The following is a 16,239-nucleotide window of genomic DNA, read 5'->3' on the forward strand; positions in this document are numbered from 1 at the left end:
TTACACCATGGACTCACGGGGCACGGCGATACTAGTTAGGAAAACAGCACCTTTCGCAGTCACACGTACATGGCTGGACCCACAGGGCTCGTTTGCCGGGGTGCAGGGGACATGGAGGAGGTGCAGGTACACTCTACTGTCGGTATATGCTCCACCCAAATTACAGACACGAACAATGCAGGAGATCACGGCCATTCTGCTAGACACGGCGGACACAATACAGATTGTGGGGGGGGATTTCAATGACGTGATGTGCACGACGCGTGATAGATCTGGGAACCCCCACACAGTGGCTGCAGAGACGGCTTTGGCGCGCAGAATGGACACGATCGGTCTTACTGACGTTTGGCGGTGGCTACATCCTGCCCACGTGGCTTACTCATTTTACTCTGGGGCCCACAAGGTCTTCTCTAGGCTAGATTACATTTTCACATCTAGGCAGGAGCTTTCGGCGGGAGACGAGGCGGACTATAGGGCGAGGGGTATCTCGGACCATTCTCCGCTGTTCGTACACATAGGTCGGGGAAGGGGGAGAGGCCAGGCACAGTGGCATATGTCGCCATGGGATTTACAGACTCCTGAAATTCTAAGGGGCATAAGAGCGGATATCAAAGTCTTTATGGCCGACAATGAGGGATCGGTACAGTCCGGGGTGACACTGTGGGAAGCCATGAAAACGGTGTTGAGGGACCGCTTCCAATCCAGGGTAGGGGAGGCCAGAAGGAAACGCACGGAAGCCATAGCGAAGGAGGAGGCAAATATCTTGACCCGGGAGGCTGAATATCACAGAACGAAGGAGGAGGTAGATCTTAGAATACTGCTAGACACGCAAAGGCTGTATAGAGAACTAAGCACGGACGAGGCGCGTACACAGGCGCTGGCCACCCTACATCGCCTATACGATGTTGGCGACAAATCTGGTAAACTCATGGCATGGTTGAGCAGGCGCGAGAGAGCTGCCAGGTGGGTGGATTGGGTTGAGCTCCCTAGTAAGGCGCGGGCGTCCACAGACGGCGCCATTGCAGAGGCCTTTGCGACCTATTACGAAGACTTCTACAGGGCGAGGGACCTGGGGGACTGCGAGGTGGCGCGATCGTTCCTGGGTAGCGTGGACATTCCGCAGTTGACCCCTGAAGATAGTGAGGCTTTGGAAGCCGCCCTGTCCCTAGATGAAATTGCAGAGGCGATGGCTGCCCTGAAACCGGGGAAGGCTCCGGGACCTAATGGTTTCCCGGCGGAGTTCTTCAAACGAACGGGGGACCTCCTTTCGCGTCACATGAAGTCGCTGTATGAGGGTGCGTTTGCCTCCGGAGGCCTCCCGCCGGACCTGGCCCTAGCTACCATAATCCCGATCCACAAGGAAGGCAAGCCCCGTGGAGACTGTTCCTCCTATCGCCCAATCTCGTTGCTAAATATTGAGACTAAAATCCTAGCCACTATTCTTGCAAGGCGCTTGCGTCAGGTAATTACGGGCCTGATCCACCCGGACCAGTCCGGGTTCCTGCCGGACAGGGCCACCAAACTCAACCTGCGGCGCGCCCACAACTGGCTCCAAGAAGTCTGTGACAGGAGGGAGCCACATTGGTTCCTCTCCTTGGACGCGGAAAAAGCGTTCGATGCGGTCCACTGGCCTTTCCTAATGGGGACCCTTGAACGGTTTGGGTTTGGGCCCAAGTTCCAGCGCTGGGTGAAACTTCTATACTCGAAACCTAGGGCTAGAGTGCGCGTAAATGGGCGAATGTCGAGAGAGTTCGCGATAGAGCGGGGGACGCGACAGGGGTGTCCGCTATCCCCACTCCTTTTTACCCTCACGATCGAGATCCTTGCGATCCGCATCCGGCTCAACCGAGCTGTGACTGGCTTCCACTGGGGGGAATCGGCCACTGACCAGGAGAAGATCTCCCTTTACGCCGATGATGTGCTGCTGTACGTGACCGACCCGGCCACGACGATACCGGCCTTATTCAGGGAATTGGACGACTTTGGGGCGGTAGCCGGCCATACTATAAACTGGCATAAGTCGGTCCTATACGACCCACAAGGTGCCCCGCGAGGGGAGGAGCTGCCTGAGCTGCTCATTCACACCACGGCAGGCTTCCGGTATCTGGGGGTCTTTATCACCCGAGATGTGCAGCGCTCCTACACGGACAATGTCGATAGAGTTTTGGTAGCGGCAAAGGCGGAGATGGATAGGTGGAGGCCGCTCCCGCTCACCATTTTGGGCAGGGCTGCTCTGTATAAAATGGTCCTACTCCCAAAGTTTTTATACGCCCTGCAAAATGAGTATTATCCCCTCCCGGCTCTGACTCTGCGGAAAATCCATACCGATCTCCGCTCCTTCTTGTGGCTGGGGAAGCAGTCCCGGGTGGCACTCACGACTATGCAGCGCCACCAATATAGTGGGGGTCTCTCATTGCCTAATTTGGAGGCCTATTACTGGGCGGAACACCTCACCCCGATCAACGATTGGATACACGCCCCGGCTGACCACCCCACCTATGCACTAGAGAGGTCTAAATGGGGCAATAAGACGGTGCTCCACTTTTTATATGGGGGGAGGGGAGGCCGCCAGCTTCTCCCCGCGACTAGGATTACCCTGACGGCGTGGCGCAGAGCGTCGGTTAGAATGGGTTGGCATGAAAGGCTCACCCGCCAAACCCCCCTATGGGCATGTAGGTGGCTGACTGAACTGAACAAGTTGCGCGGGTTTCAAAGGTGGGATGACATTGGCATCTCCACAGTTGGGGATGTCATAGCAAAGGGGGAGCTTAAAACCTTCCAAGCACTGCAGCAGGAATTTGGACTCCAGAGAACCCAATACTACAAATACATACAGCTGCGACATGCATGGGGAGCCCAACACATATCTCTCACTGACATTCCCCAGTTTGCACCACTTGAGGGCCGCCTACTGCAAGAACAGATGCAGAGGGGGGCGGTATCCATGACCTACAAAACACTGACAAATAACATGTTGGGTGATCTACAGGTCCTCAGGGAGAGGTGGGAGGCAGATGTGGGCGCGCTGGAGGACCTAGACTGGGAACTCATACTCATGCACCCCCGAGAAGTGGCCATAAAATCGAGGCTTCGCCTCATTCAGTTTAAGGTCCTCCATCGGGCATACTTTGACAGGGTAAGGCTTTTCCGGATGGGGAGGGTTAATAACACCGCCGGTCTACGATGCCAGCACCCAACGGGCGACTTCTTCCACATCATCTGGGGATGCACAGTGATACAGGAATATTGGGACGAGGTTTTCAATGAATTGAGTGCGATACTGGAGGTGGAGATACCCAGGGACCCCAAATTGGCGCTCTTGGGAATGTCCACGGAGGTGGATATCACGCGATACTTGCTCATTTTTCTGCTGCTGGCCCTGGTGGTCGCAAAAAGGGACATTGCAAGATTGTGGGGGGCGCCTGGGAAACCGAATCTCGAGGAATGGAGAAGAGGCCTGGATATGTATATGGCAGCTGAACGTGTTACGTATAAAGCTAGGGGGTGCCCCCGAAAATTTAGAAAAATATGGGCCAAGTGGAGGCACTACCATGGACTGGAGTAGGAGGGCGGGTCCGGGGGGGGAAGTGGGCGGGTGGTAGGATAAAGCACAGACATGGTGTGTAGGTCGCTGATTCCAGCATGTGTACCCTTGAAGGCTACGGGCCATGGGGATTGCTTATACTCATGGTCACACAACTTTGAGGACCGAGAGAGCCATGAGGGTCGGGGGGGGGGGAGGGAGTGGTTGGAAGGGTTCATGCTGCTGGGGGGGGAGGGGAAGACGGGTAGGGGGGGGGGCTTCGAGGAGAGGTCCCTCAGTTACTGCCTTTATTCATAGTTGATGGGGGGGGGGGGGGAGTTCGGGGTGAAAATGAAAAAATAAGTTCGTCAGGATGATTGCAATGTAACTGTCTATTTCAAAAGTTGCGTAAAGGCGGGTAGAGCGGAATGTTGACGCTCCCCCGCGATGTCTTGTTCCTGGTACTAATGATTCACCTGATGCAACAATAAAAAGAATTTAAAAAAAAAAAAAAAAATGCTACAAGACCTGGTTTAATCTGTATATAACCCCGTCTCGAATTCATAAGTGGGGAGGTACTGTAGGGATCAACTGCTCTCGTTGTGGTGAATTAGCTGCTGATAGCATACACATGTTTGCTTCCTGTTCATCTTTGATTCTATGGTTAAATAAAATAGAACAGCGTTTAAGTCAAATTTTTGGTTTTACAGTTGAAATGTCACCTCAGCTAATTATGCTCGGAGTGTCTGAGCAAAATATGTCAGAACCTGAGCGCAAACTTTTATTTGCTGCAATGACCGCATGGAGATTGTGTTTAGCGACAGTTTGGTTAGACCCCGTACCACCGATAATACATATATGGTTTAGCAAACTTCTAAATATTTATAAATGGGAAAAGTCTGTATATGAGAGGAGAGGACTCAGGGCCAGGAGAGATGGTGAGCGGATGTGGGAACCTTTAAAGAACTGGTTAAATTCTGAGTAAGGAGAACTCTCTATTTTTTTCTTTTTTGTATAATCCTGTTTTTTTTTTCTGTTGGTTTCCCGGCTCCCCTGTTTGGACCCTCTGTGGCGGGGTGGGGGGTGGTGGGGTGGATAATTAGTTTGGAAATGTGGATATATGACATGTATGAAGTTTAAGTTCATTTTCTGTGTTGTATGACTGTTTTACATGCCATGTCTCCCAATAAAAAGATTAAAAAAAAAAAAAAAAAAAAAGGATGTGTCTGGTGGGCTTTGAGCGTCATTACACAGCACAAAGTTCAAACGGTCCCAACTTTTCCCCAGAGTGGGCGCACACGGTAAAGACCCCTTACTTACCCTGGTCAAGTTCCTCCGCTGCGGCTCCGAGCGCGACACGTTCTCGCGGCCCACGCCCACATCCAGGCGGTTAAGCAGGGCCTTGAGCTGCTGCAGGGACAGCGTGTCGTTCTCGCCATAGCGGTGCAGGAGGTCCTGCAGGAAGGTGGAGGCTGTGATGCCGCCCAAGGGGGGGCTCGTCAGGTCTTCCTCGAAGCGGGCCGCGTGCCAAGAAGCCACAAAGAAAACGATCGCCGGCAGCACACAGCCGGCACGAGGGGTCATGGTGACACGGCGTCCTGGAAAAAACAGACACATGCACGGTTACATTCAGTGGCAGAGGGCGGGGGTGCTCATTCAGCAAAACACAGGCAAACAAACAGCGCATATCCGATAACAGAAACACAATGCAAGCGAAGGGGGCAGAATCACCACCGACGCCAGGGCCGATAGGCCTCGTGCGCTTCTGCATCCAGGCCCTATAGTTTTACAGTGCTGCTCTCTCTGCCAATGCGCCTCGGTTCAGATCTGCTCCATCCCGGGCACACTGAAACCACTGCCCCTCCAGCTCTGCAACCACCGCACAAATCTGCCAAAGCAGCCCAGGCCTCATCAGCAGCGCCCCTTCGCTTCGGGAGAAAAGGTCCTCGCACAGCCCTATAAATACAGCTCACTTCTAGGTCCTATTTTCTACAATTAAAGTATGAGGTTTCAGATGCTGGTGTTTTTTAGCTCTTGCTTATCGGACAATTTAAGATGCCTGGTTCTGAAAGACCTATTGGTCTTGCCCTCTCTATTATCTGAAGGAAGACCTTTTAACATAGAAAATCTCTATTCTCCATGACTATGGAAGTGCCTTCCCAGTGTGTTCTTGTGGTTTGAGAGTCTGCCATTTATTGCAGTACTACCCTTTTACCTGTGTTTGGCACTCTTTTGTAACATGCACACGTCACTTTTCTCGTGTAACACACTGTTTGCTACCTCTTACATTTTGTTTGCTTTCGATACTTGCACAAGTGCCACCATTGCCTACGTAATGTTTGCTCGTGTTCGAGTGTCCTCCATGTATTGCAGTATTATACCCCTACTTGTACTTTGTACGCTTTTGTAACCTGCACACGTCACTTATTCCTCCTGTAATGCACCGTTTGCTATCTCGTGTATTTTGTTTGCTCACGATTGTCACTTTTGCCTCATGTAACGTAACATTTGCTTTTGTAATGTGTTCACTTGTAATGTTCTCATGTATCAGTTCTGTTCCTATTGTGAAGCGCTCAGACACCTTCGGGTAAAGTCCGCGCTATATAAAAAAACGCATAAATAAATAAAGTGGGCTAAAAGAGGTCGCACGTTACCTACCAGTGGTTGAACTTATTGTCACTCATTTGGGTGCGTCTTTTTTATTTAATTGCTTGAATCCCCATTTACTACCCCCCCACGCCCCCCCCCCCACACACACACACACACTCAGAACACAGCCTTATTACCATTAGTTTTATGGACAACTTGTACCTTCCACATTTACGGAACTACTTTTTTATTTTTCATTCCATACTTTACCCCACAATTACACTACTCCCACACCACCCCAAGTTATCTGTAAAAGCACTGCAACTGGAATATTTTTGCTGACGTACACCTGGAGAAAAGATTTTAAGAGTTGGTCTCAGCTTTTTGGACTGGGAACCCAAAGCAGCCCTGGAACTTTTGTCGGACCGGCCCCCTCACAGTGCCTTGTGAGCAAGTGTGCCTGAGTGTCTAGCACCTTTTGCAGTATTACACCTAAAATGATACTTTGTTCTCTCTTGTAACCGCACACTTGTCACTTTACTACCTCATGTATTTTTGGCTGCTCACAACTTTCACTACCCCATGTATGCGGTTTGCTCACAACTGTCTCTATTATCTTTACTACCTCATGTATTTTTGGTTGCTCACAATTTTTAATACCTCATGTATATTGTTTGATCACAAATGTCACTATTATTTTTGTAACGTAAGCTTTTGTAAGGTTTCTCATTATGTTCCATGTCTGTTCCTTTTGTGAAGCGCTCTGACACCTCGGGTAAAGTCCGCGCTATATAAAACTGCATAAATAAATAAATAAATAAATAAAAGTATGACTACTCCAAGGGGAGTATTGGAGGGGGGTGGGGGGGGCGGGTGGTGGAGGGGTCCAAGTGTGAAACACTGGCTGGCCTTGGGAGGCTGGAAATTAAAGTGAGTGTATTAAGCTGGCTTGCTGCTTTTGATACTAGGGATCGATATTGCAGCGCCGTTGCAAAACCCGTCCCCAGAAACAAAGCTGGCCCAAACCCTTCCAACTTCCCGGAGCCAATATCTCTTGCTTAGGTGAGACTTATTGACTTTGTCAATGCTAGTTTGTTTTGAAAATCTGATCACCCAAATTAAATGAATCCTCTTGCCGACGGGTTTCGTGCTAAAATGCAGCAGCCAATGTCAGTTTCGCACTACCCGAAATTTGCAGACATTTCGCTTAGGTGCACAAAGGCATATTACGCGGATTTCACGCGGCCTTGCTTGCAACCAGCTTTGGAGGTTAAGGTGGAGGGATAGGGAGGGTTTAAGGAGAGCAGGCCTCGCTCAACTGTGCGAGACACACACACACACGGAGTCAAATGAAGTCTCCCAGAGAGCACGTCTTGGAACGCAGTACGTGACACCGCTGGTTGTGGGCGGCAAGACTTTATGACAAGGGACACAAATTAGGGGGGGTGAACAGGAAGCGAACCCTGCGCTGGACACCAACGTGCGCTTAGTTTACAAAGAGGCGAGTGTTCTAAATTACACTGCAAACTGCTCAAAATAAAGAGCGTCTTTGTCCACAGCCACCAGCCGAGGGGACGGGAGATTCTTATACACCGAAGGAAAATAAGCTCCTTTGCCAGCTAGCTTTGTTTGATCCTATACCAATGCCGACATTACTAAACAAATATTAAAATTACACTAGGTTTCGCTTGTATTCCGAGTCCTGACTAAAATAGAAGGAAAACTAATGCAGTGAACAAGAATGCAAAAAAAAACCAAAAAACGTTTTGTGTATAATATGTACGATAATATGTACGAGTTAAACATTGTGTGAGAATTTAGGCAGATTTGAAATGTAAATCATTTCCTCTTGCGTTGCAAAGCAACTACGTCATTGGCGGAATAATAACGCACCAAGCAGCAGCCAATAAATACCATGTGTATGATGTGTTAACAGAGTGAGCTATACCAATGCCCAGAGAACTAACTCTCCATTCGTAACAGGTCTCAGTGAGGTGCGCTGACAAGTCAGGCCTAAACGCATCACAGTGAGAGCTCTGGACTGGAGAGGGACTCCAGCCCCACCCCAACCTGTCCAGCGATAAACGGAGATACAGGAACAACCTCACAGTTCCGGAATCTCGGAGAATTGTTTGGTTATGGAGCGGGCAAGGAAGAGGAGGCCCTTCCTGGTGCAGAAGTGCAGCTGCCATTCCCCTCTCTAAGGCAGATCGGAGGCCACCAACATATATCTGGCGGGAGGAATGGAAGGGGGGGGGGGGGGGTGCATGTAGGCTGCAACTAGATGGTCCAGTTCCTCATATCCCAGCTATAAAGCACACTTTTCACAATTGAGAAATTTGTCGGAAGTACAAATTCAAGCCCCTTTGGAAAAGGGACCTAGCTGGGGGAGAGACAGATCCTAGCCCTTTAAAACAGCAGAGACAAATGACCAGTGGACAGATTATAACCAGTCATAATTTGTAGACCACTTCAAGCAGATATCAGCTGAGAGCTTTACATAGGAGTGAAGACGGAGCTATAACAAACTTACTTAAATATACCAGGACATTGTACAGTACATTTTTAGAATCAATCATGCAGCTACAGCTCAAAGTGAAAGGGTTAAAAACCGTTGAGTGGCAGGGATTCTTAAGCACATCTGCCATGTTCAAAGTGGGTATTAATGTCTCACATAGAAATGAAATGGGATCCGGATACAGTTCTGTAGGCTGCGGTCTACAGCAGAGAATCCGGCATGTCCAAGGAGTGGAATAGAGGAAAGTAGTAATTTATTGTTGGGATAGAAGTTCTTTCATTCCCCTTTTGAACGACCATGATGTATGAAGGGGACTTCCTCAAAGCCAGAGGAATGTTATTGTAAATCTTGGATGCTGCCACTGAATAACAATTGCAGAGTTTAGTTTGTTTTCTGAAATTTAGAATTTCAAGCACTGGTTCTTTCTTCTGTGCTTCTGCAATATCTTCATCTTCCTAGGTTATACAGTTCTTGCGCAAAATAACATGGGGAATTGTGACGTGCAGTCATAGGTAATACACGCTGACCTACGTATGCAGATGGATACATCGCAGGGTGACCTGCCCATAGCACAGAGCAAAAACTCGTGGATATAGAGAACAACAAAGAAAGCGAAGAAGAAACAAGACTAGATATACAGTCCAAGAGCACAAAGGACACATTATAAGCACAGAGGCCCACTGATGAGAAGGACAGAGCAACCACCCGAGAACCCAATATAGATAGAAAGGACAAGCCAAAAAATAAACAAAGTAGGAAACATGCCTGAGACTTTGGTCTGGACCCAGTCCACACTGCACATAAGTATTCGGTCCTGGTAACAGCCTGTGATGTGACAGTCTGTGTTTTTCTAAATTATTGTCTCGTGGGTATTTCTACGGTCATCTTTATTCTACTTCCTTTTCAATGCCTATCAATGCATCATTTCTTTGCATTATGATAGTTAGGATGTGGAATGCTTCATGCTCCTGGTAAGGAGCTGATGAACTATAGCTGACAGATACTTGCTACACCAAAGGGTGTGCTTGGAAGTAAGGATGTTGAATTTTAGTGTTGCCCTTGTAGAAAGTGTTTTAGTGTTGTTCGTGACCAGAGTGATGGGCTTATAATATGATCTTTTGCTGTGCTTTTAAGAATGTACTGGTCAGTGCAGCAAACAGAGGCAAGGAATAGAACATATGAACTTTCGTGTTGAGCACAATGAGTAGACGATTTCCCTTTCCATGTTGCTGCGATTGTGTAGAGGCACTTTAGCCTTGTGTGGAATGACCTATAGTGAGAGATAGTGGTGTATGTGGTCGTGCCTACCATCCTTGTTGGTTGGCCAGGATCAGGTTCCTGGGTGGATATGTTAGTTCAGAAAATCTTTATTCGATGATTAAAAAACATCATAAAAGCACATATATACACTTTAAAAAATACAATTAAAAACAATATCTGAGCTCCGTCTAAAAATCGCCGCTACAGTTAATAGGTAGAAATTAATTTTATCTTAAACATTGATTAACTCAGTCCTCTAGTGTTTCTCAACATTACTGAGACCTTAATGAAATTCATAATACAGCATACAGTGCGCATGTCGTTTGCTCTTTGTAAAAAGAGCAAGGCAACTATAGCATGACGGAATTTCGCCTGTTTTAAGATATCTACCAAAAATTTCTGTCTGGGCATCCTATAAAAAGGACATAAAAGTACAAAATGAAGGGTGTTCGGCGGAGACAAATTGTCGCAGCCGCAGGCACCCTTCTGCTCAATTGTTAAAGTAAAACCTGGTGGATCAGCCAGAATATTTGGTAATAAATTGAGCCTAAAACGAGACATTAAGAACCGATCCTGGGCATTGTGCATCAGATACAAATAAGGTTCCATCCCATCACTATTATTGATGAGACAATGGGCACTAACTGAGCGTTTGGAGGATTCCACTCCTACTCTACGTGTGGCAAACTAATCAAGCAGCATTTTTTTTAATCTTCAGTTTGTCGAGGTTCGATATTGCACTGGGATTGCTAAAAAGATCATTCTTGTCTAGACCCTCTAGGGTGTCCTTAATGTACTTTAACCACGGAATCTGTAGACTTTTATCCCTATTTAGACAGTCTCTCATTATTTGTCTGCTTAGGACTGCCTCCGGATTTCCACAGATTCTTAACCATGCCATGATTGGTCTAAGCATAACCTGGTCCTCCATGAATGGTCTGCCTAATTCCCTATGCGCAATTATAGCTTGGGTGCTCTGAGGGATTTTTAAGATCCTTCGTAGATATTTATCTTCCTCCAGCTGTAACTGCTTGGCATCCACAAAGCCCCACACTTCAGCTCCATACATGGCTTTCGTGCTGCTTATGGAGCCATAAAGGTTCATGACTTGTTCTGGGGACCAGCGGCCCAACCTACGGGCAAAGTTTGTTATGGCACCATTTGAAGATATGAGTTTTATGCACCGCTCTTCTACCAAAAGTTTACATTTCAATGTCCCATCAAAAAGCAGCTCGAGATAAGAGAAGGACTGCACCTTTACTAGAGTGTGGGTCCCGATTTTATATGAAGACTTCCTACAGGGATTCGTGCCTGCCAGCATCACGAAGGACTTGCTTAAATTCACCGACAGATCTAAAGTGTCCATGAAGTTAGCAAATCCATCAATTAGACACTGCAGGGCCCTCGGGGTGCGGGCAAGCAGGACCGCGTCATCCGCGTACAAAAGCACCGGTATGTGACGCGTGTCTGCTTTAGGGCAATCTGTATTCAAGGCAATCAGGGTCCTCTCTAAATTATTGATGTAAAGCGAGAATAGAAAGGGGGCAAGAATACAGCCTTGTCTCACTCCGCTAGTACACGGAAAGGGTTCTGTGTTCCCCCCCTCCGTATTGTAGCGGACTTTGGCAGTGGTGTCCCAGTGTAACTCTCTGAGGATGTCAATCAGACCTGGGTCAATACCCATGTTACTCATCATGGCCCATAACTTGTTCCTGTTCACGTGATCAAACGCGGCTGCTAGATCCATGAACCCCATGTATATGGCTTCATTGGTGGCTTTGGTGTATTTTGCCACCAGCATGTAAAGGTTCAAACATTGATCACTAGTGGACCTCCCCGATCTAAAACCGTACTGGGTATCTGCAATAATGCAATGCTCATCTGTCCAATCCATAAGCCGTTCCAAGATTACTCGGCCCAGAATTTTGGCTGAGACATCGATCAATGAGATTGGTCTATAGCATTGGGGGTTGTCCCTATTGCCCTTCTTGAAGATGGGGACAATTATTGCAGTAGCCCATGAACGGGTCAATCCAGACTCAACAGCTGCATTAAATACCCTCGTCAGAATGGGGGCCCATAAGTCTATATTGCTCAAATATAGGTCCGGTGGGGTGCCATCGGGGCCTGGAGCTTTGTTACGAGTGAGGCCTTGGATTCCCTTGATAATTTCTTCTAGGGAAAATTCTGCGTCTGTGCTCCGCTTTCCATCCCACCCCCCCTCCCAGTCTGTGTCCTGGTTGTAATTATAAAGACCCTCAAAATGAGTCACCCACTGTTCGGGTAAGATGTTTGTCCCTATCCTAGGGGTGGTACTATCCTGAAAGCATGGCCTGTTAATTATCCTCCAAAATTCTGTCAGGTCCCTTTTTTCACCAGCCTCCCTTAAGTCTGCCCACGCTTCAGCTTGAAGAGAGCTCTTTCTCGGTTTCAGAACCTTTTTATAGGTCTGTCTACAGTGAACTATTCTTAGTTTGTCCCTAGGATTAGATTTCAGGCTAGATTTTAAGTCTCTCAGGGCTCGTGAGCAATTATTGTCAAACCATTTCGGTTGGGAGGTGTTCCCCCTAGGGCCCTTTGCCTTAAGTAGACCTTCAATCAAACTGGTAACGGACCCAAACGCCCCGACCAGGGAGCTCCCCTTTTAACTTTAGGTCTAGACAGTTCTCAATCAATTTTTGCCCCTTGGCCAATAGGGATTTATAGAATACCTCGCCATCAATTTTTGACCACCTGAGCCGTCTACCCGGATCAGTTGCCCTCAGCTCAGTGTCCGGGTGTAAACTCTTCTTAGGTCTTCCTCGGTGTAGAAGTTCTAGTACCAGAGGGCTGTGATCACTAAATACACTCCACTCAAACCTTACAGAACTAATCCAGTTTCTAAAGAGTTTGGACACTAAAATGTAATCTATGTACGAGGTGCATCCTCTTCCTTTAAAGGTCGGGGTCAGGGACCCATCATTCTCCAAACTGGCCAGGTCGATTGTGTGTTCCAGAGCATGCGTTCTTAGGAGCTTACTAAGAGCTGTTCCCTCTACCGTGTGTTCAAAATGTGGACCCTTCTCCGTCGAACAATATGACCAATCTCTGTTCAGAGGGAACAAATTTGGGCATAGATGACAATTTAGGTCACCCATCACTAGTACAGAAAGTTCTACAACCCCTTTCTTGAGAGCTAACTCCTGTCTCAGTCTATGATCTAATTCCTGAGTTGCAAAGTTAATTCCTTTTGCCATCCCCGTGTTTTAAATGTTGAATAAAATCAACCTCAACCCACCACCGGTAATTCGTGCCCCCTGGAGGGTATGCGAAGACCAGGGTGGCAGTGTCCAAACTCCTTCCAGGTTTAGGTCTACATATAGTGCTAACCCTCCGATTGCTCTTCCTGATCTAGCTTTTTGTGCTGGCACAAAAAAGCATTTGTAGCCGGCTATATGGTAAAGGGTGCTATCTACCGCCCAAGTCTCCTGCAAAACGATAATCTGGAACCCACTCTACTGTCGCCACTCCTTGTTATCAAACTTCCCCGCCAAACCCGCTATATTCCATGATAATATTTTTGGTCCCCCCTCTGCGAGTTGTTCCCTAGCTATATCTGTTAGTCTCGGGGTCTCGATGTTTAGCCCCACCTCAGGCCTTACAAGCACAGGTTGTGCCCCCTGTCCCTGCATAGGTTGGGGTACTAGAGCCACCTGTTGCTCATTTTCCCAGGTAAGGCCTTCTGGAATACTATTAAGTTCCCCATACTCTGATGACGTCCTCCTATTTCTATTTACATGCACATTAGGCAGATTTCTATCCAGGGGTTGTAATGGGTTAACGTTATCAAACACCTCTGACACTAATACTGTCATCTCCAGAAGGTTAGTTTTTTCATCCTCCACCCCCATTGATTTAACTAGGTGGTCCACTGACCTGGACAGTCCTTCATTCGCGTCAAGGGACAGTAAAGGGCTAAATCTGTTTATCCAATCAGCTGAACCCTGTTCTTTTTGCGCCAAACCCTCCCGGGTATTATGGATATCCCTGAGCGCCTTAGAGCCCATCCCAGGTCTCCCAAAAGTATGCCTTGGATCATAGATGACACGTTGCGTGGGGTAAAAATATCCCAGTGGCCGAGGTCTTATGGTGCTTTTCTGAATTGTATAGCCACTGTTTAATATATATTCCACTAAGCTTGTGTCCCTAAAGTTCACAATTATACAATTGCCTACCATGTCTTTATTTCTAGTGCCTAGCCAGTTCACCCTGCTCACATGCAGGATCTCCCCACTTTTATTATCTGGCAGTGGTCTATTCTGATTTAGCCAGTTTATTATCTTGTTTTTGAGTTCGGTGTGTGTTTCTTTCTGTTCAGGCTTTAGTTCCGGGGCCCCCACCAGTACAACTACATAAGGGCAAGCTTCAGGGGGTAGGTTTATGGTTGGCACGGGACTGATACTTCTTCCATTAGACTCCCGCCTTGTGTGGTGTGTCTCTACTGGTTTAGGAGTGGGGAGCTTATTGTTTTGTGGTTGCAATGACGCCCGACTCGTCCCCCTGTGTGCACCCATTGTCCCTTCCCCCGGACTGTTGACAGCACCCAATGGCATTACTGTATTTAAAATGGTTGGTGCCTGCATAACAGTGTATTGCTTGCTGCTAGCACTTATAGTTTGAATGGGGGGCTGAGGATCCGAACTAGTAACCATCATAGCCGTGTTGTCTGGTGGTTTGGTATTCATAATCATATCCTGGGTCCTACCCAGTTTGTTTAATTCATTTATGATTCTATCTAACCTGCTAGCTAGTGGTTTAATCTGGCTAAGAATACCTTTTTCTAGGTGGATCTGTATACCTGAGACTATTTGGACCATCCAGCTCGGTGGAGTTGGTTCCTCAGATGCTTGGATATGTTAGTCATGTGATGTCCATACTTTCCTTGTCTGGGGAACAATCTTTTTTATGGTTGGTCTAATCTTGAATAATCGGTTTCCGATGAGCAAGTGGCACTTGGTGGTCTTACTGACCCACCTATTTGCAGTGTTTCTGCTACTTCCCAAAGCATACTTGTGCTAAGCTCAGGGATGAAACCAAGAAGAGGAGCCGCTGGTCTGTGCAACATGGCAGAGAAATATGGAAGAGGACGTGTATCAAGTTGGTTACACTACTGTACAAAGGTCCAAAAACATTTTATAAACCCACTGCCGCATCATCAACTTCAGTACCGTACCAGAGCTTTTGCTTCAGGGCAACAGGACATTAGTCTACTCTTGTGTCCACCTGCACGATTTCTGCCTCAAGCAAGGGCTTGGGTATGGGGGCATGGCAGGATAAAGTGATGTGCCAAAGGAGGTACAGGCCTCGGACAAATGAACAGGAAATGCAGCATACTGGATGAGGTCAATGGCGTAACACAAGCCCCGTGGTGCGGGGCCCCCAAGCTCTAGGAGGCCCCCACAGCACAATACTCTGGTCAACGAGCCACCGACTGAGTTTGGAGAGGGCCCCTCCAAGTACTTTGCAGGGTGGCCCACTCTAGTTTTGTTACGTCAGTGGATGAGTTGTAGAAAGACACGAGCTAAACCAACCACATTCACAGACTGATGCTCCATGCATACAGCTGTCATCATTTCAGACGTCTGAAGCTGGTCTGAGCATCACTCCTCTATGCACAACTTCTGAAGTATTGAATGGAATATCATGAAATGCATATGTGGCATATTCATTTTTAATGAGTGGTGGTAGCTATGGAGTAGTGAAGCAACAAAAATAAAAAACCTACAAAATGTGTAATTGACATAAGCACCTAACATATGTCACAATATATTCTCACACCCCATGTAATGCCTTTGGTAGCAGGGGGGTCGTGACCCACTCTAGGCTTCACCTCTCATGTGTCAATGGTTTCCTCTCACATTAGAAATTAATAAATAGCATTTACTCTCTGCACATCTACATATATGGTTTATAGCACTCTATATTTTTATAGTGTAGTTTAAAAAGAAACTTGAACCCAAACCAGAACACAGGGAGTTAAATCCGTGCAGCGAGATAAAATCCAATTGGATGGGCCGAGAGTAGAGTGGCTTTCTGGTTTTCATTGTAAGAGTCAATTAGAAAGGCAGTAAGAAGTGATTTCTCAATGAATTGATTGATTAAAAAATGAGTAAAATGCATTGTTGTCAAAAAGGTGTCCTTGGTTTGAATCCAGTTTACAAGAGAAGGTGGAAACTCAATAGGGGGGGGGGGCGAAAATTTGCCTTTGAAGAAATGGTTCTTTGTGCTTTTAAGAAAAGCTCAATGCTCAGAAATAGCCAAAAAGGGAGAAAAGTTGTTCATGGCAGAGGGGAAGTAGACTGGAAAGAGG

At 47.3% G+C, this 16,239-nt stretch overlaps 1 protein-coding gene across 2 annotated transcripts in view; it reads right to left on the reverse strand.

The window, feature by feature from the left end:
• LOC144791585 (metal cation symporter ZIP14-like) overlaps positions 1-16,239 on the reverse strand; it is a 205,439-nt gene that overhangs the window by 128,257 nt on the left and 60,943 nt on the right. For both annotated transcript variants that reach the window (XM_078666307.1, XM_078666306.1), the window contains exon 2: positions 4,844-5,121. In XM_078666307.1, coding sequence (XP_078522433.1) covers positions 4,844-5,107 — 264 coding nt within the window. In that variant the 5' untranslated portion in view covers positions 5,108-5,121. The remainder of the gene's footprint in view (positions 1-4,843; positions 5,122-16,239) is intronic.

The sequence above is a fragment of the Lissotriton helveticus genome, chromosome 11, assembly GCF_964261635.1.
Source record: "Lissotriton helveticus chromosome 11, aLisHel1.1, whole genome shotgun sequence".
In the NCBI taxonomy this organism is placed as follows: domain Eukaryota; kingdom Metazoa; phylum Chordata; class Amphibia; order Caudata; family Salamandridae; genus Lissotriton; species Lissotriton helveticus.